Source organism: Etheostoma cragini, chromosome 19 (assembly GCF_013103735.1).
Source record: "Etheostoma cragini isolate CJK2018 chromosome 19, CSU_Ecrag_1.0, whole genome shotgun sequence".
Lineage (NCBI taxonomy): Eukaryota > Metazoa > Chordata > Actinopteri > Perciformes > Percidae > Etheostoma > Etheostoma cragini.
In genome coordinates this window covers 5641939-5661405 of record NC_048425.1, presented here as the reverse complement: position 1 = coordinate 5661405, position 19467 = coordinate 5641939, and the positions used below count along the sequence as shown (strand labels likewise).

Sequence of the window (19467 nt, the reverse complement as noted above, 5' to 3'; positions counted from 1 at the left end):
TCTCAATTCATGGTAAAAGACCCCCCCTGCGCTGAATGCCTCTTGTATGCACTACTATTTGTCTGTTTTCATGTGTTTTGACAACACCAACCATTCACACCTCTTCTCTGTGATGCATGGTGGTATAATGACGGCCTCCAAACAGGAAACAATTTGGAGTTTTTTGTGTGTGTGTGTGTGTGTGTGTCTTTGTCTTTCTTTGTGTGTTTGTGTCTGTGTGTTTGTATGTATGAAATAATTGTGCTAATTACTGTGTGAAAATTGTTCTGCTTCAGGTTGTGCGACCAGTACAAACACAGAAATGAAAACCACTTTTTCTCACACTTCCTGTTCTCTGATCTGCTCTCATAAAGTGTCCACACAACGATAAACCCAATGTGATCAGAACTGAGATCATGTTTGTTTGTATTCTGCTAAAGACACAATTACGATTAGATGACACGTGAAAGGTTTCAATGCTGATTCTGATATTTATGGGAAATCTATATATTTTAAATGGGCCAGTTTCTGGCGATTAAACAATTAATCCAATATAAAAACACTTTCTTAAAAACTCTTTTATTGGTCACGTTTTCCAGCGCATTGCTTTTGGTCTGCCTTTCATGACTTGAGTGGTATTAACTACCTTGTGTTACATTGTGGCAGAATGTCTTTCTTATGTTGTCTGCTGGGACTCGATGTGCATGGGAGACCAAACTAGTTTCTCTTTGTGGATTAATAACTTTATCTGATCTAAGTGATCAATACCCACATTTTTCTGTATATATACAATATTAAACTCCACACAAGCAAAAGAACAAAAATGTATGTTTATAGCACTCTGATTATTTATTAGCTCTAAACCACAATTATCTGCTGTAGCTGGCTTATTTATTTGTCACACCGTAGAAGAAAGGATCCAATTTTCTCTGTGAATCAAGGCAAAGCTTGACATTTTTCTTTTTTTCTTCTTACAAGCCACTTATCATAATGTGGGAAAGATTATTCTTTGTCTCACAGCTAAATCGTCCCGTTTGCATTGTTACTGTTCTTCAATGAAGCCGATGAGTAATTCTAATTCATTGTTCAGTCAATCACCAGTTTGAAAACACTCTGAATCGTGACAACCTCCTGGGGGAGAAAATTAACAACCAGCCATTCAGATCTCACTTTATCCTTGCTCTAATTGTGGCTCATTGTCAATAATGGATTTCTTTTTTTTCTCCATTTTCATAGAAGCAGATAATCATAAAGATGTGTTGAAGATGCCAAAAGGTGAATTTTGGTTTGTCTTGTCAGATATTGGTGCAGCAGAATGCGGCCCACATTGAGAGCGTGATACTGACACGGAGCTCAGAGACCGGCCTGCAGCTGCAGCAGGCGCTGGAGCAAATTTCCAACATCAGCACGGCCCTGTGTAACATACAACGCTATTACCAGAATCAGGTGGGGTGTGAGAGAGAGTCATGCGATTAGAGCAAAGTTTGTCTGTTTTTACGCTTTATCATGTCCCCTTTTTCTTTCATCTCTGAGTTCAGTTGAACCCGTGTCCGAGCACCGTGGACGAGAGCGGCGGCCTCTCTGAGCTGCAAAACCTGAGAGAACAGCTGGAGAAGAGCGAGGAGGAGAGGAAGGCCTCGGAGAATCTGCTGTCTGAAGCTAACGGCACTGTCACAGAGCTCCAGGAGGAAGGTAGCTATTAGTGGGGAAATTTTTAACTAACAGACGTAATGGGTGAAATGCAATGGCTGAATGATATTAAAGCTTAATTGGAGGCATAAATAATAAGTAGTGGCTGACGCTCGCCTACCCCACCTTAGCTCCATCACGCTGCACAGATCTGGATATCCTGACTCCTCACAGACCCCTCATCACAAGAGAATCAGAATCAGAAATACTTTATTGATCCCCGAAGGGAAATTTGTTGTTACAGTTGCAAGAAGTATATAAATATTAGAGAATGAATCTAAATAAAAGAAAGATAAGGAGTGTGGATATGTATAGTATTTATGTAGTTAAAGGAAAAGGAATTTTATGATACAGTAACAATAACAACGTGAGCATATCTATGCTTCAAAACATCCTTATTGTAATCTATGAATGACTACGCAGGCACTAGTTTCTACAAGCTGTGTATTTAAATGCTTCCATGCTGATTCATCTTGTATTAATACTGTACTTTCCTTTGTCTCAGGTCTAAACAGACAGCTTGTGTCTTTATCTCTGAATGACCTGGTGTTTCATTTTAAATGTTCTTAAACGGATGCTGATTGAAATGTTTTGATATCTTCCTTTGTAGTGAAACAGTTAAGGGATGCACTGAGCCGGGAGGATGAAAAAGACAAATCAGAGGAGAAAGCCGCTCCTGCTGCACCTCCACCGCCGCCTCCCCCCCCTCTTCCACCTCCCCCTGCTGTCCCCAAGTATGTTTCATTAAAGCCCGGCAATGGGGAGTTGCACTGGACAATCTTAGTTTCACATGACTGTTTGAATACTGTTTCAGAGGCTTTTTACATCCTAGTGACTGCACGTTTTAGAAGTTATAAATGATAAAACACCAGTTCCCCACGTATGACAATCTGACCCTAGTAATCTCTTTCTCTCCCTCTCTCTCTCTCTCTCCCTTTCTTTCTGTGCCAAGTTCCCTTGATTTTCTGCGATGCAGGAGAAAAGAAAGCGCAAGTAAAGCTGAATCAGACAGTGAGTCTCGCAACATCCCTGCAACAACGTCACATAAAATTCAGGATAAATCTAAAATAATGTTGGATTTTTTATGATATTTTCTTCCTGGTTTTCTTAAACACAAAACTTAATATTCTACTTAAAAATGATCATTTGTATATGAATTAATTTCCCCATGTTAGCTTGGATTCTAGAAGAAATCATTAGTTTTTCTTGCATGCTTCCACGGTAAACAAAGAATGAAAACTGAGAAAATTCATTATGAATTGAAGTAATAGGTGCAGCCCTCTCTAACTTACCGCAAAACCTTTTCCTCCTTTTTTCTCATCTTTGTTCACCATGGAGGCATTTGAGAAAAAGTAATTTTGCTTCTAGAATTGAAAGTAACACGGGGTGAGTAATTGATATACTAAAGACCAAGTCTTTCTTTAATTTGAATACTTATTAGATGCAGTACATACCCTACGAACACCACAACAATGAGCTGTCAGTCCTAAAGGTTTAACTATGTTAACCATCTCTATTCTTTAAGAAGCAGCACCCTTGTTGGACCTGAAGGCAAAGGCAGTGGATGAAATGATGGAGAGAATAAAAAGAGGCATCGTCCTGAGGCCTTTCAAGAGAATACAGGTGGGAAAATTGTATTCTCAAATACGTTTTGCATTTGTTTTTCTACCACTGAATGTAATGTGTGTTCACGTTTTAGGCATTTAAATGACCAATTCAAAGTAATCAATAATAAACTGATAATTAACATCAGACTTTTCTGGTCACAGGAGGATGACAGCTCATGGAAGGTCAGTAAAGCTCATAGTTCCTTTTTGTTTTTATTTTTTATAAAACAGTGGTGACAGTTCCAAAACATTTAAATCTTCTTACAGGACCAAAGGAGTGAGAACAGAAAGTCAGCTATCGTGGAGTTGAAAGGAATGCTGGTAATTAGACTCACATTGGTGTTGTGAAGGCAAAAAACTTGGCCTGAACCTTGAGTGATAAATGGCAACTTGAGCCACTGTGTTTTAAAACACCTTTGACCATTCTACACACCAGGACAACATGAAGCGACAGAACGTCCGCAGAGTGCCTTCCAGACGGGGCCGAAATGTTGGGGAAGCAGAGCTCCTGCAGGTGCTCCAGAGGAGGAGGAGAGCCATGGGGGAGAACAGGGACCAAACACAGGGTACGCTGTCCTCCCACTCCTTGATGAGGTTTTTTAACATTAATATGAGTTCCCTCAGCCTGTCTATGGTCCCACAATGGCTAGAAATGGCAATGGGTGTAAACTGAGTCCTGGATATCCTGCTATGCCTTTTGAGAAAATTAAAGCTCAGATGGGGCAATCTGGAATCTTGCTCCTTATGAGGTCGTAAGGGGCAACGTTACCTTCCATTTCTCTGCTTTGCCCGCCCAGAGAATTTGGCCCACCCATGAGAGAGAGACAACATGGCTTTCAAACGAGCAAAGTCACAGTTGGTCAAGGCCAAACTCCAGGCCTTCACTCCGAAAATGTACTGATACAAATATGACCAGGTCCTAACAGTCTGTCAGACCCTGTATTTTATTTTTACTGTTTTATATTTTTAATGACGTTATGCTTTTTTTAAAATTGCATTCATATTTACTGATGCTATTTATATATAGTATTACGCTACAGTGATGCACTGACATCTGGCTTTTTAAAAGTCATGCAAGTACACTAATATCTTAAAAGGGAAAGATAAGGAGTGAAGAGCAACCATCCGATCACTCCCAGGCTCAACATCTGAGCTGCACGTAATGAGTATTTTTGCCTCTGCTATATCTATTCAGAACAAAGTGCTTTGTCATATCACTGTGGTCAGCTGCATCGTTCAGTTCTCATTGTCTGTACTTGTGCTTAACCTGAGGTTATCTTTTGTTCAGACCCTCAGCCAGGTTCACAGTGTGTCCCAGCAGCAGGAGATGTTCCCTGGGCATGCGAGAGCGGCAGCGCCCCTGTCCTCCGGAGGCTGAAACAGAATAGAGAGATGAGAGACTCTCGCATCAGAGCATCGGCACTGATCAACAGCCAAGAAAACTGAGAGCAGTTACAGGAAGTCTTATTATCATTGCCGTTTTACACGATGATGAGTTTGTTGAGTAAGCTGCACCTGCAACAAAAATAAAGTCATAAAGTGACTTCCTTACTGTTTTATTTTTTTAACTTCAAAGGATCCAATTCTAAATTTTCATATGTATTAAATCAATATCAATTTTGTGATCATTTACAAAGAAATGTAAATTTTGATCTTGGTCCCTACTGAAAAGTTAAAATAAAGACTTGTAAGTACCTCTGGATCAAATAAGATCAGTGGGGACAGTGGATGATGCATGCCTTTGGTGTGGGAGACTTGGGTTTAATTCCACTTTGATACATCAAACAATGTGTTCCTGTGCAGCCTCTGATTTATATAGCAATTGTAAGTAAATAACATGTAATGTAAAACAAGTCTTACACATTTGGTGATGTAGGAAAAACATTTTTTCAAATGCCTGTTAACCCAGATCTGCTTCAAATAGGCAGTACTAGTTGCATGTCAAAGGAAATTAAATTCATTCAGGCGTGTTTAATTCCCAACATCATTCTTTTTGGGTTACTGGGTTTCAACTGATCTAAGTGCAAGTTACAGGATTGTTTTGCTACAGAGAATGGATATAAAGTAGCCTGGGCCATAAAAACCTCTTTATTATATTTATACCATTACCCACTTCTCTCCTGAGGTGTCTGTCTTTTAAGGTTTGATCCAGCAGAAGGATGGATGCTGCCATTTATTTCGGCACATTAAAGCTCTCACACCCAGCGCCCAGAGGTGTTGCTGAGATAAGAGCCTCAGGTGATCTGGGTGCTTCCTCCTGAAAGTATCTTTAAATGCAGAAGGTCGCCTTTTGTTTTCTCACCTCCACACAGATAGTCTATCTATGTGGGTGAATGCATGCATAAAGGAATACACTACGCCTTCATATCACACTGTCTTCCTTTGTTAAAAGCATCTGAAAAGATGAAGTTACTCTCACCTTTGACTCTGACACCATTTTAGTGTCTTCACACTGTTTCACATTATATATTTATTTTATTTAGCTCTTTTTACTAGAGGTGCGGTCTTTTCACTCTCCAGCATACATTTTATATTGTTTTGCTCCTCAGTCTCAAAAAAGGTGTTAGCTTTAATGTATTCTGCCCCCTCAATGTTACTGAATCAATGCATTGTGTGTGTGTGTTTGTGTGTGTGTGTGTGTGTGTGTGTATGAGAGAGAGAGAGCAGGAGATGGAGCTATACAGGTGATAAAAGTAAGAGAAGTTCCTGAAAATGATCTATATTTGACTATACTGACAGATAAAGGATGTGTTCACAAGAGAATAGTTATAGTGAGTGAACTTTTGCATTGCCAAGAGTACACAACAGAAGACTTCTGTATAGGTTGCTCCAAAATAAAAGCACTTCCTGTGATGGTTCGCAGTAAAACTATGATTTCAAAAAAGCTGTTGAATAAGGTCATGTACCTTTTTACATATCAGCTGTGAATCAAATCCTGTAAACAATGTGAATAGTGTTTTTTAATCACACTATAATTGACCATTTCTTTTAGACAACATTATTTTTAAATAAACCACATGAATTTCTTATTAAAGTGTTTTACAAACATTTTACAACAATGCTGTACTTCAATACAACTGTAAGGTAGTTTTAATTGAGTATTTTAATTTTCTCTTACTTGCCTAATGTGCGTTTTAATTATCTATTTGTATAGCTTTACTTTGCATATTTATATACATTTTACAAAATATTATGAATAATCTATGATGTAAGTGAATAAAGAGGAGACTTTATTGATCCGGTGGTGAAATTCACACGCTAGCTGCCAGGTCAAACGTCCTGGGTTATTTTGGTGAAAGTAACAAAAGTGCAAAAGTGCAAAAGTAGTGTATCAAATTACAATTTAGAGACAGTAAGATTGTAATATAACTAATAACTCAAAAATGACAGTAACAAGTAATCTATAATATAATACATTTTGGAAGTAACTTGCCTAATACTGTTCATTGTTAGGCTTAATAATCTGCTGACAATTGTTTGGTCTATAAAACATCCGAAATTGAAGAAAAAAAGTCTCCCAGTTTCTTAAAGTCTAATGAGATGTCTGTAAATTTCTTGTTTTGTCAGTCCAAAACCCAAAGATAGTCAGTTTAATTTATGAAACAGGAAAGCGAGAAATCTCCATAATTAAAAGACTGAAAACATTGCATTTTGCATCAAAATTAATGATGAAAACGATTATCAAAATAGTTGGCGAAACTTTTTTCCCATCTGTCAAGAATTGACTTAATATGCATGGTTCTGTTTTTAGTTTACCATATTTGGATTGAGTAATTCAAACTTTAATTAAAGTTTGTTTTAGTGTTTGGTTTTCTGGGCTTCCATACTCAAACACTCAAAACAGTGCATTTTATTTGCATCTTATTTTTGGGGAAGGCTGTGAGTCAGGAGCACCCACTTCATCCACCAATCATAGGGTTGCAGTGCAACCCTCCCGTCAACAAAACATGTGGACAATGCATTTTGGTTTTGGCAAATTTGAAGAACAAATTGTTTGTTGCTTAGCTATTGCTCCGGACAAATACAGCCATTTACTTTTTATTTCTTAGGAACCAAAGCATTTGAGTTGGCTGTCAGACTACTGCACGTCTTCTCCAACCACAGATGGCGCTACAACCAAAACAAACGTGTCCCTCCTTCAGACAGGGCCCTTCTTCTCTCTGTCCTCGGCCTGTACTGAAAACACACTGGGGCAGGAACTTTGACCAGTGCTCCAGCGCTAGTTAGCAGTCAGCTAGCTTGTTTTCTGTGTTATTTTCATACAGTTGTGTGTTTTTTCATATGCAGAGAGATGTGGTTTATTTATTTACTCAGCTGGCTGTCGTTAGTCATCCAGATATCCTTCGTCACTCTAGCAATAGGTAAGTGCATGCTGAGAAATCCGTGCAAGTGGTGGCTAATATTCGCTTGCTAATGCTAGCGAACCAAGACAGCAGGAGAAGTTGCACCAAAAATGCTAACGGCACGTGTTTTTAGAATGCAAAACATTAAGTAAAAGTACAGTAATGTATTATGGTCTATGTAATATGGTATAATTATTTTGGGACATGCGGAAGCACTTCTACTGGATGTAAGTTAATGTTTGCTAATAGTTAGCTAGCATTTTGCGTTTCTCTCGTCAGCCCTCTCGCGTTTATCGATTCAAACTAGCTAGTCAATCAGTTGATTCCACAGCATATGACGTAAGAGTCTGGCATGCGGTAATGAGTAAGATGAAGCAGCATCCAGCAGCAGTCTTTAGGGGAAAGGAAAAGCTAATATGCTAGTCGGTATTGCATCAACTCTAACTAGCATTAGCATCGTTTGTTTACATTACATCTAGCAGGTTAGCTAGTTGACAAGCTGGATACCTGACATACAGTCCACGCGCCTGTCATATGCAGTGCCAACAAGATATTGAGTTTGTTCCAAAACTTGTATATGAAGCGTGAAGTGAATAGCTTGTGTGTCTCTGTCCACGTTGCCAGTTATTTACCTTGCCACGTAATAACTGCACCTGTCAGATGTGGCTGCTGACTGTCTGTTAGTATAGTGTCACACGCCCTCGTATCTGGCAGCTCGTTTTCTGTTGCTGTTTGCTCTGCATTACAAAAGGCTGGATTAGGAAAGGGATTTCCATGTTTCCACGAATCACATTAGATTTAATGATGGTACCACTTTAAAGTAGCCTTTATTTATCAATCAACAGACTTACTATGCTATATTGTTCAGTTGAAATGAATTAATAAAAAACAACTTCTGATTTTGCCAGGCTTTTCTGCTCCGGCATGAACTTTAATGGCATATTTAGCTTTTGAAAAAAGTGAGATACTCTTGAGCCTTTATTCAGTGAAATCATTACTACATAATTACGGAATAGAAAGCATCAACAAACGCCAAAAAGATTTCTCACATCTTGTCAACAAATGAATGGCCTTTACCTGATATGTGGAGTATTTGAAAATGATTTATTAATAAAGACATCAGATACATTTATAATCCATTTGTAAATAAGGCCTTATTAGAAAGTGGTACAGACGTGATTCATTACCAATGACACTTTGTTGCCACTCATAAGCTGCTTTGTAACAACAGGCAGCAGGTCACAGTGTGATACTGTAACCAAAACTACAGAAAAGAGCATGTGTAACCCGTGAGTGCATGCCTTCACCCCTACTCTCTTAAATTAGTATCTTCTTATCAACTAACAGATAATACAATTAAGGATAGTATAGGCGTCTCATGCTTCATCAGATACAGAGTTTGTTTACTTTTTCTTATTCCATATTGCTTCATTTGAATCCTAACTATTATATTATGCAGGGGTGTCGGATTATGCAGGGGTGCCCAAAAAGATGCTAGAATGAATAGATGTCGACGCCGTGAGGGGCCCATAGAAAATGCCTTTCCACAGGGCCCTGAATTTAGTGCTACACCCGTGTTATTCTGTACCATATTTCATTTAGACATTATCTTATCTGTCTTTTACTCTGGTAAATCCAGCAAGCAGTGATGGTTTAGAAAATGTCTTGTTCATATTCTATTTATTATGGTGAGTTCTTCAATGCTGGGAGGATGAACAAAGTCTATTGCGAGTGTCTGAAAGATAAATGTGGACTTCAAAAAAGCAAGGCAATTGGCTGTCGCTATATTTTGCGCTTTTCTTTTAACCTGATATCTTTTGGAAAGTTCAGATTGCCATCGAGTGATGAAGCTCTCGGACTCTTATACAGTCATTTTTGCCGTGTTTGGCCTTCATTTAACATGGGCTCAGTAAGCGTGGGTCATGTTGTGCTTTTATGAACTCACTTGAGTGAACTGATATTATTTGTCTTTCTTGCTTTGCCTTGGATGTTCACTAGAGAAGGTATTAAAAAAAAGTTGGCCTTGAATCTCAGGTCAGATGTACACTCTTCTTTATTCAGTTAGTCTTTGATACAGATTTTTATTTAAAGTCTTTTAATTACAAATCGGTAACATTTAACATTTAGACGCTTTTGAGAACTACCAATAGATTTGTGGAAACGTGTGTTAATATTACTCGAGGAAAGATACTGGACGATCGTTTGTCAAGTGTCAGTTTGGTAGTGATACCAAAACTCAGGTATTGTATCATAACCAAAAAAAACAAAACCATACCAAGCATTTCTGTTGACTGGCGTGTAGAGAACACTATCCTGGTAATAATCATAACGAAGCAATGTTAAGCAAATTCTGAAATTTTCTCTGCCACACTATTGAAACGAATATGTCCCCTTTTATCGTAGACCAGTGTCTGTACATTTTCATTGGTAGTTTTAACCTGTTTTTTTTATTGATTTCCAGCACTGATGTTTGAAACACATCACCTTGGACTTTGAGAAACCGGGATGGACTTTTTCACATTTTTCTGACATTTTTAGACCAAACAATGAATCGATTAATCTAGAAAAATAAGAAATTAGTTGATAATAAAAAGAATCGTTAGTTGCAGTCCTACATCACCTTATCTTTATCTTCACCCAGCTGCTGGCCTCTACTACTTGGCGGAACTAATAGAAGAATACACAGTAGCCACCAGTCGAATAATAAAATACATGATAATGGTGAGTGAGCAACTATAGAGTGATGTCATCTTCTTCATGCATTTTCTTTTAAAAACATACTGTAGTAATCTATGTAGTTAACAACACCTGTGTTCTGTTTCACTGACTGTGTGAATGTGTCCAGTTCTCGACAGGTATGCTGGCAGGTCTCTATCTTTTTGAAGGCTTCCCAGTGTTGATGGTGGGAGTCGGCCTCTTCACCAACCTGGTGTACTTCGGTCTCCTGCAGACTTTCCCCTACATACTGCTGAGCTCCCCAAACTTTATTCTCTCCTGTGGTAAGTATAGCTGCTTTCTGACCCGATGGATTATTTCAGTTCCTAGAACAAAACATTCCCAGAACTCTTTTTTTATTTATTTTTTCGTTCTCCGACTGGACCGATTTGGGGATTATTAAGTTCCTTATACAGTTCCTGTAACTCTTTCAGCTCCTACTTCAAGGATAAGTCTAGTTAGTTAGTAGGGAGTAGTTAGTAGAACTGTTTAGAAGTGGACTGTTCCTATTCCTGATCCTTGGTCAGAAAGAGGCTAAAGACACAATGTTTGTTAGAGACATGTATATCCAACACATTCTCACTCCCGCTGAGTAAAATACGGACTCTTGGTCAGGAGCCTTTGGCGTTGTTATAGACGCTAAGAGTTTGCTTTTTATCTAAATGCGCTCTACCTAAACACGCTTCGTCGGGACTTTTGACGTCACTTTTGATGCAGTTTGGTTAAGGAAAAGATCATGGATGACAAGTTCGGAGTGAGAAGGGGGTTGGTACATCTATGTCTTCCTTTTTCTTGTCCTGTTTTACGTCATTGTTTCTTTTGCTTTGTCTTCACTCTACAGTGTTGGTGGTGGTAAACCATTATATGGCCTTCCAGTACTTTGCACAAGAGTATTATCCATTCTCAGAGGTAACTTCATCTCAGATTTATGAAACAATGTACTGTCTTTGATAAAGTGCTTCCTTTTTTTTTTTTTAAGAATTGAGGAAAGATTTTCTGCCATTATAATTTCTCCTATACTTATTTTATAATCTTCCATTTGGCTCCAAGGTGCTGGCATACTTCACCATCTGCCTGTGGGTGATCCCCTTCGCCTTCTTTGTGTCACTTTCGGCGGGGGAGAATGTGCTTCCGTCCACCATGCAACAAGGAGGTAAGCTTATTTTGTCTCTTCAGCTATGCTGTTATTGATTGGTGCATTGGGAGCAGTTGAGGGTTCAGTGTGTTTTTATTAGATTATCTGTATATTGACAAGTTCTTTGAGGAATCAAGGAGATCTCTTATGCTTATTAAAACCCATCTTCAAAGCCTATTTGATAATGTCAAAAGTACATTATAATTTAGGAAAAGCCATGTCCATCTTTTAAATGAACATGTCAAGTTTAGTCCATGGACTCATACTAGCCTCTAATTCAATATTAGCCCGGCTATCTGAAACTCGTTATCTCAGGGTTGTGGGTTTGAGCCCCACATCCTGCACATTCCTCTTTTTTCATGAGACTCTTTGTTCCGTGGTTGAGGGTTCAAGCCCCGCATTGGGCATATTGCTTCTTTTTTTTCAGTGTCGCTGTGGGAATCAGTATAATTTATTTTATCTTTATATATATCACATTACTGCCAGCCTTTCCTTATTTGGATACTTTTTTTTGGATACACTTGTGACCTTCCAGGTGTCTGTACATTTCTTTAGTATAAAAACAACAACAGTATAACAGGTGCCCTTCTTCTCTTTTAGATGATGTGGTGTCTAATTACTTCACCAAAGGCAAGAGGGGGAAGAGGTCTGGGATCCTCCTCGTGTTCTCTTTCCTCAAGGAGGCAGTGCTGCCTAGCCGACAGAAAATGTACTGAGGAGCTCAAACTCGGGGGTCAGGGGGTGTGTGTGAGAGTGTATGTGTTGAAGAAAAAGGGTAAGCAGGAAAAAAACTTTGGAAATTTGTTTCTGGATGGGACTAAAATGAAACAGTGAACCAAGGTGGGAGAGCACACTAAGAGGACGGACCAATGAACAGAACAGAGCTTCCTGCTGGATGAGCCTACGGGTTTACACAGGCCGTATTCGTCTCTTATATTTTTCCTTCTGTCTGTACTGACTGCCAACGTACTAGAGACCTCATTGTGGGGATCTTGTCCATAGCGCAATGCTTTCTTATTGTCATAATGGACTCCTCCATATGTATGTGCGGGGTCTGAAATTAACAACCACAAAACACCTGTATATTTTGACTTTAGCAGAAAGATCAAAATTTAAATTTTTCATCTTGAGATTAGATCTGCTGTCATTTGAGTGTTGAAAGTCTCACAATTTTATCTGATTCAATGAACAAAGAAGCATTGAAGACAGGTTAGGAGGCAATACATGATAAAAATATTGAAAACTGTATTTCTCCTGAGATGAAGAAGGCTGGAGATATCTGAAACAGCGTAAAGGTACTTTGTAGGTATTCCTGATGTTAAAGCTTGGATGTTGATCGGAAATCATCCTTGAAAGGATAAAACGTGCTAAAGTGACAAACCAGCTGCAGGAAAACAGGAAAAATACCACAAGAGTGCTTATTAAGTTTTTCTTTCAAAAGAGATAATGCAGTCTTAAGTTATGGTGTAAGGAAACAAGATATGATATGAATACTCTGCCCGGTTACATCACGTCGATGAAAATGGGTTAGAAGAAAGGATTACTTTTATAATTGAAATACCGTTAAATTCAAGTGAACAACAATTGATATCTCCCAGTCTAGATCATTTACATGTGGCCTTGTTTGCATCTACAGTGTCATTAATCACCAGTGCTGTAGTCTGCAACCTGCGTGTCTTTTTTGGACTATTTAAAAAAAAAAAAAAAAATCACAGTAATAAACTGATTTTTGTACATTGATCTTTTAGTTAACCCGACATAAGACAACTAATGAAAACACATGAAGATTGAGCCTGCGCAACGACTAAGCTTAAGTGTGTCTGGGACAAAAGCTGTGGTTTGATCAAAGTACTATAAAAGAAGCTGAAATTCTTTTTAACAATTACGGAGTGTGATTCATTGTAGGCTGGTGTACACACAAATGCATAATAAAAGATTTTGTTAGAATAACTTGCGGACTAAATGCTTCTTTTCTCAGGTTGGCGTCAATGACACAATGGAGAGATGTCCTTGCCATTTCAAATTAAATCAGGTTAAGGCATCAATTCAATGTTACATTTTATTAGAAGTATAATTGATTTTCCAACTGTCACACCCTCAGTTCCAGAGAGAGAGAGAGAGCGAGAGAGATGGATGGCATTATGTTATCCAAGTCCCATGTGGTTCAGTCATAGTGGGTGCACCAGGTTGTGGCTAGTGTGCACTTTGAACTCCACTGAGATGTTCAGTAAAGGAAAAAGAGAAAGCCGCAACACACACACACACCTTTGGCCGACAAGCAACAGCTCCCAGTTAACACACATGCTGTTGACAGCTCACCTCTCCTGGACGCCGAGTCAGTTCCCTGGGGGGGGAGCAGTGAGAGTGCAGGGATACATCTGAGACAGGTGACCCAGTTCACGGAGATTTTCTCACCTTTCGCTCACCCCCCTATTGGAGGCGCAGCGTCTGGAGTGTGTGGCATTTTTAATTTTGTCACTTTGAGCTGTAGTCGTGGGGTGGCAGGATATTCGGTTGGTCTGCTGTTATGACCGTTAATACTCATGACAGGATACAATGTCATGTGTCTTTACAATACATATTTTCCTAAATAGAATGCTTTAATATAATTATTAATCTAATTAATAAGTCTTACATGTTAATTTCTACATCATTTCATACAAAAACTATAAAGACATGTTATATCTAATTGTACCATCAAGTTTGGATTTAAAATAAAATGAAATATTGCAATACCAGATGAGTTTTAATACATTTCTTAAACACAGCCACTAAATTTCGGTCTTGTGGGAGCTCTTCCAGTGCAGAGTGCGATGGTCAGTAGTGTCCAGGCTCCAGAACCTCAGCCAGGTGCATGGCCACCTCTGTCCAGGGGGAGGTGCTCCGCCCCTGGGGGTATCCTCTGTGCTGGACCTCCACAATGTCCTGTGGCTTAAAGTACCGTGGGGAGGCGATCCTGGAAGGGAATGCTCTGGGAAACAACACCCTCTCGAGGATATCCAGAGGCACGTCAGGGGTGGGGCGACGTGTGCTGTCCCATTTGGTGGTGTACTGAGGCTGCCTGCTGCTGCTGTCCCTCCACACCATGACACTGCCTCGGAGGTCCGGCTCTCTGAGGGGTTTCTCTGGCTGTAGGCCCAGGAAGATGCTCCAGGGTCTGGAGGATGAGGCTGGAAGCTGCTCACTGGAGGTGATCTTGTCCTCCAGAGGACCTTCTGTCTGGTGCTTCAATGGGTGCTTGGCAGGTTTTGGTTTAGAACTGCTCTGATCTGATGGGAGGCACTGGGTGTGGTACTGGCTCACCCAGACTCTGGGGGAGAAATCCTTCAGTAGAGGAAAACCTTTTTTGTTTGCCCATTCTGCCATCTTCTCATCTATAAGTGTCTGAAAATAGACCGGGAGAAAGTGTAATTAGTTTCTTAGAAATATGCTGCACATGTCATTAGAGCAACAATAAATACTGGTTGACCTTGCACTGATAAAATATAAAAAATGTATTTTTTAAACTTATTGGGTACATTTACGTTATTTAAGATTCTCAGGCCTCCTACACACTGCCTGGGTGGCGTGCCCGTTTTTATTTTGGCTCCCATGTTAACAGGTTAGAGCTTGAACACTGCCTGCGTGACACGCACGTCTCATGCGCGGCTCGCTAGAACTAAGACCGACGTCTATTTTTCACGCGACGCAAGCGTGTTGGAAGCGTTTCCAGGCAAAATAGAATATGAAAAGATGTTTATATGTTATTTTGACACGAATACATTTAATAAATGACATTTTGATGTTTGTAAGTCTCCAGGTTTGGACTTAAATGCAGATATAAATGTAGTTTAAAGAAATTAATAATTATCATTTTTCAAATATTGCACCTGTCAATATGGAACAAAATATTCTGCAGCCTATTTTGCCGTCGATACTGCCGACAATGTTTTTGCAGTTATCAAATCCGTATATATCCTAGTTAAAGAACACGCCATTTAATTGTATCAATGGAAAACATACATGTGTACAGACACGTTTCTGGTGTGCAAAGACAGAGAAAACGCCACGCAGCCGTCGCGCAACTGACACGCAACAGAAACGCAACACTGACGCCACGCAGGCAGTGTGTAGGAGGCCTAATACTACCTGAACAATTTAACCTGCACATAAATCAATATTTTTTTTATAGTTAAGTAAGTAACATTTCAGTCAGCTTCGAGTTTTCCCTATCTAAATTCAAAAACCGGTGTTCTGACATGCAAATGTTTCTCTATTTCTGGCTCAGTTCGGGGGCTATTTATGCATTGCCCCTAAATGTTGAATGATTGGATTTCCAACTCTATACAATTTGACAGCTTAGATTTTGAGGGGGGGAAAGAGGGGGAATGACATTCAGCAAGTGGCCGCAGGTTAGAGTCAAGCCTGCACCCCCTGTGTTGTGGAGTAAACCTCTATGTATAGACACCTGTTCTACCAACTGGGCTACCCAGGCGCCTGCAGACTAACCTTTTTATTGAGCTTATTCAGTTTGACCATATCCACAAGATCACTGTAGAAAGTTAGAACTAGCTTTCTCTCCTGCATTTCTTTTTTCTTATCCGTCTGCCACATGTAGCTTTTCAGATACCTATACAGAAACACAAGACGTCTGTTAAAAAATAAGTCAATTGATGGGACTTGGTCACTTTGGTGTGACTTGTTCTTTTAGCTTGTTACCTTGCCACCTTCCTGTGGCACCAAATGCGGGCCAAATCCAGAGGCGTGTGTCCCATGTTGTCCTGGGCCAAGACATCTGCTCCAGCCTGCAAGAGGATCTCTGTGCAGTCCAAGAGGCCTTCAGAGGCAGCCAGGTGCAGCGGACTCGTGCCTGAATCTGTGGTACTGAAAACAATATTTTCAAAAACTTCCTAACTTTATCATCATTATCTTGGGTGGCATCATCATTGTAGCTGTTATCATCACCACCACCACCATTTGTCATCATAATCATCATCATTACACTCATTATCCCTTGCAACAGCAGCTTTAAACTTTCACCATCATCTCATTGTAATCATAATTTAACTTTTCGCACTCTGCTGTGTTTTTGATTCTAAGCTTCTCTCTTAAATGCTTTACTTTGGTAATAGAAGAAGCATGCAACAGCTGAGGGCCACTGGATCCAGCTGACAGAATTTATAAATAAACCCATATTAGATAATAAAGCTGCCAAAACAGAAAACCTGCACAAAGTTATTATACACAAAATAAGGCATCTACATGTTGACGTCAGCCCCGTGCTCCAGCAGGTATTTGAGACAGAAGGAGGTGTTGGGTGAGCTCCGGGAGGACAGGACCATGTGAACAGGCCGGCGACCATGGAGATCACTGGCATTGATCCACTCTTGCCCGGACTCCACCAGGAGCTGAACAGTAGCCAGCTGGCCATAAAGGCAGGCCATGTGAAGAGCTGACAGACCCTGGAGGAGGAAACACAAGTTATGTATTGTGGTATGTATGCCTTCTCAATGGTAAGGCTTACTGGGATACTCAATTGAAGTGTGGGCCATCATTACTTCTTACACCTGTGTTTCCTGCTATTTAAAGCAACAAAGCTGCACATGTGGAAACTAAGTGCATTCAGTAATGTGCTGTTCAAGTTATTGTTTAAGGTACTTGCAATGTATTTGATTATTTCCATGTTGTGAAAGTGTGTGCTTTTAATAAAATACAATTTTAGAGGGAATACTGACAGAGCAACCATTTCTTTGAAAGCAGGAGCTACTTTACAGGTTAAGGTTTACCCTTCGTTTTATTGGATTGAAATTTTACTACTTACACCCGCAACAGTAAAATCCCATTCTGCCCTACAAAATAATACACATAACACAACACAATTATCATATCAACACTCTCTCCCTTAGTGAGAAATGTATACTCAACTATTTAATACAAACTTCGTTTTTTAAACTTTATTGGTGAATATTTATGTGGTGGCATTTGTCATACTTAATTCTAACACTACAATCGCCGCTGTACGATACTCTTTATGTCACAGGAGTGGACAGCCTTCTACAGTATACCATACTGTTAATGAGCCTACCTGTCTGCTCACACTGCCATCCAGCTTCTCTGGGCTCCCAACAACAGCTGGAAACACGATCCTGTCTGGGGGAGCTTTGTGGACAAGTTTCCTGCTACATGAAACCATATACAAAATATATTGAACTAGGGTTGTAAATGCTTGGCAATTAATACCATAAGGCACGAGAAAGATTTAACTGAACTTGCACCAAACTGGAAATTGACGAAACATGGCCAGCCAGTCAATAGAGTCATGTAATGTGTACAATTGCCTATTTAACAAACTAAAGCGCTTCAAGCAGCTAGCTTAACTAATGTATTCAGGTTCATATTAAAGCGCAGAAAAACAACCTATAAACTTACATATTTTTGACGTTATTTAATATTTACCTATTTTTACATTTCCCACGTCTCCGTTTTCCGGATTTGTTGACAGGTTCCATGGTTGCTGTGGAAACGTGGTAACCAGGAAACAAACCTTGATTTACGACAACTCAGTCACAAGAAAATAATGAAGTTATAAAAGTAAAAGTGTGAGATACTGTACTGATTGACCTTCTCTACAGTATATATAGACCAATATATCTGATTTGATAATCTGAGGCGAGGTCATTTCTTCTTTTATGGTATCTCAATAAAATACCTTGAGGCGAAGGAAGCGCCACCTGCTGGCAGTAGTAAAAAGTGTCGTGTTAGTGGTACTGAGTAGTTTAGAAATTAATTTAATTTTGGATTAAGGCATGGCATCCTCGGTTGCTGTTTTTTAATTGTCATTATTCTACAATTTAGGTTCAGTGGCTGAAAGCAGTTTTAGCCTTGAATGTGGTTAAACAACAACACGCATGCGCAAAGTTTAGCGCCTTTTGCCCAGCCGCAATTTGATTGGCTCTATTTGCCAAGTACTGTTGACTTCATGTGCTTGGAAACATTTAAACATTAAACCATAAACGACATGGAATAACCCATTTATTTAGCAGTATATGGGATTACCTTTATAACACACCCCAAAAAATCTGTCTTTTGAAGAAAAAAAAAAACCTTGAGATTAAACCCCTTGGTGCCCATGGACGTTGTTTGGTGTCTACCACCGTAGACGAAATCAGATTGAACGTAGAATGGTTCTCCAGAGGAAAGAAATGGCTGACGCTAACTGCTAAACTAACGTTACCGCGTCAACTTCGGGGTTATTTGTAGTTCAAGAACAGACTTTCAGGATATCCAGCATCTTTCTGAGAAGATTACCCAAACATGAAAGAAGCAGCACAACGTGGTAAAACTGGGTTTCGCTACCCAACTAAAACAGCAATTGAGGAGGGGGCTAAAGGTATGTGTTCAGTTGAATTGTCACATGTGTTAAACTGTGTGGGGAATTTAAAATTGTACAGTATGTAATTTTTGTGGAATTTGGTAATTTTCTGGTTTTACATCTGTACAAAGTAACATTTGTTATTGCCCTACCATTTTCTACCTAAAAACGCCAATGGAAATTCAGATATTGGACAGATATGTTTGAATAGTAAGGAAAGTAGCCTATTACATTCATATTTTTGAATTCTCTACTCTCATGATAGAGCACCTCCAATACTATTTGGTGTCTACTTTGTCTTTTTTCCTTCTCTATCTCTTTTCAAAAATGTAATTGAAAAACTTTCTCCTTTTTTTAACCTCACTTTTGAATTACCTAAGCAAACGTGGGGCTGCAGATGCTCAAATCCGAAAAGAAAATGTGGCAAAAAGATTATAATCTGCAGTGACAGCCATGTGAACATTTTTATTCAGCAGCCACAGTCATGTTTCGTAGATACAGCCTTCATCAGCATGTACTTCCATCTCTTGAATACAAGTAAACATAAAAGTCCAGAGCATATTCAATAACCTGTTGAGTCAATGTAATAGCTTGTGACAGATATGGGTAGAAGAGTGACTGCAGGTATGGCAGAAATGGATACTTCCA

General features: G+C 39.4%; 3 protein-coding genes across 3 annotated transcripts in view; 2 read left to right on the top strand and 1 right to left on the bottom strand.

The window, feature by feature from the left end:
- The window catches only part of shtn2 (shootin 2), a 7919-nt gene extending 3123 nt beyond the window's left edge, over nt 1-4796 (top strand). The window contains exons 7-15 of the mRNA XM_034857357.1: nt 1245-1425; nt 1518-1671; nt 2279-2402; nt 2621-2679; nt 3194-3291; nt 3438-3458; nt 3543-3596; nt 3712-3841; nt 4564-4796. Coding sequence (XP_034713248.1) covers nt 1245-1425; nt 1518-1671; nt 2279-2402; nt 2621-2679; nt 3194-3291; nt 3438-3458; nt 3543-3596; nt 3712-3841; nt 4564-4721 — 979 coding nt within the window. The 3' untranslated portion in view covers nt 4722-4796. The remainder of the gene's footprint in view (nt 1-1244; nt 1426-1517; nt 1672-2278; nt 2403-2620; nt 2680-3193; nt 3292-3437; nt 3459-3542; nt 3597-3711; nt 3842-4563) is intronic.
- Nucleotides 4797-7367: 2571 nt separating this feature from the next.
- On the top strand, nt 7368-13418 carry tex261 (testis expressed 261). The gene is made up of 6 exons (XM_034856259.1): nt 7368-7636; nt 10260-10339; nt 10464-10617; nt 11175-11242; nt 11384-11486; nt 12069-13418. Exons 1-6 carry the CDS (start codon nt 7567-7569, stop codon nt 12182-12184), a joined length of 591 nt encoding a protein of 196 aa, XP_034712150.1. The 5' UTR covers nt 7368-7566; the 3' UTR covers nt 12185-13418.
- Nucleotides 13419-14198: 780 nt separating this feature from the next.
- si:ch211-1o7.2 (ankyrin repeat domain-containing protein 53) lies at nt 14199-18239 on the bottom strand. The gene is made up of 7 exons (XM_034856258.1): nt 18069-18239; nt 17904-17961; nt 17533-17623; nt 16710-16909; nt 16167-16331; nt 15957-16077; nt 14199-14852 (listed from the first exon to the last, which is right to left on the bottom strand). The coding sequence occupies exons 1-7, from the start codon at nt 18124-18126 to the stop codon at nt 14286-14288; spliced, it is 1260 nt and encodes a 419-aa protein (XP_034712149.1). The 5' UTR covers nt 18127-18239; the 3' UTR covers nt 14199-14285.
- Nucleotides 18240-19467: the final 1228 nt, after the last annotated feature.

Excerpts from the sequence above, each read along its gene's own strand:
- tex261 (XM_034856259.1), top strand. The coding sequence starts at position 7,567 with ATGTGGTTTATTTATTTACTCAGCTGGCTGTCGTTAGTCATCCAGATA. Across the intron at positions 7,637-10,259 it reads CTTCGTCACTCTAGCAATAG|CTGCTGGCCTCTACTACTTG; the intron begins GTAAGTGCATGC and ends ATCTTCACCCAG. Across the intron at positions 11,487-12,068 it reads GTCCACCATGCAACAAGGAG|ATGATGTGGTGTCTAATTAC; the intron begins GTAAGCTTATTT and ends CTTCTCTTTTAG.
- si:ch211-1o7.2 (XM_034856258.1), bottom strand. The coding sequence starts at position 18,126 with ATGACCTCGCCTCAGATTATCAAATCAGATATATTGGTCTATATATAC. Across the intron at positions 17,962-18,068 it reads CTATATATACTGTAGAGAAG|CAACCATGGAACCTGTCAAC; the intron begins GTCAATCAGTAC and ends ACGTTTCCACAG. Across the intron at positions 16,078-16,166 it reads TGCCACAGGAAGGTGGCAAG|GTATCTGAAAAGCTACATGT; the intron begins GTAACAAGCTAA and ends GTTTCTGTATAG.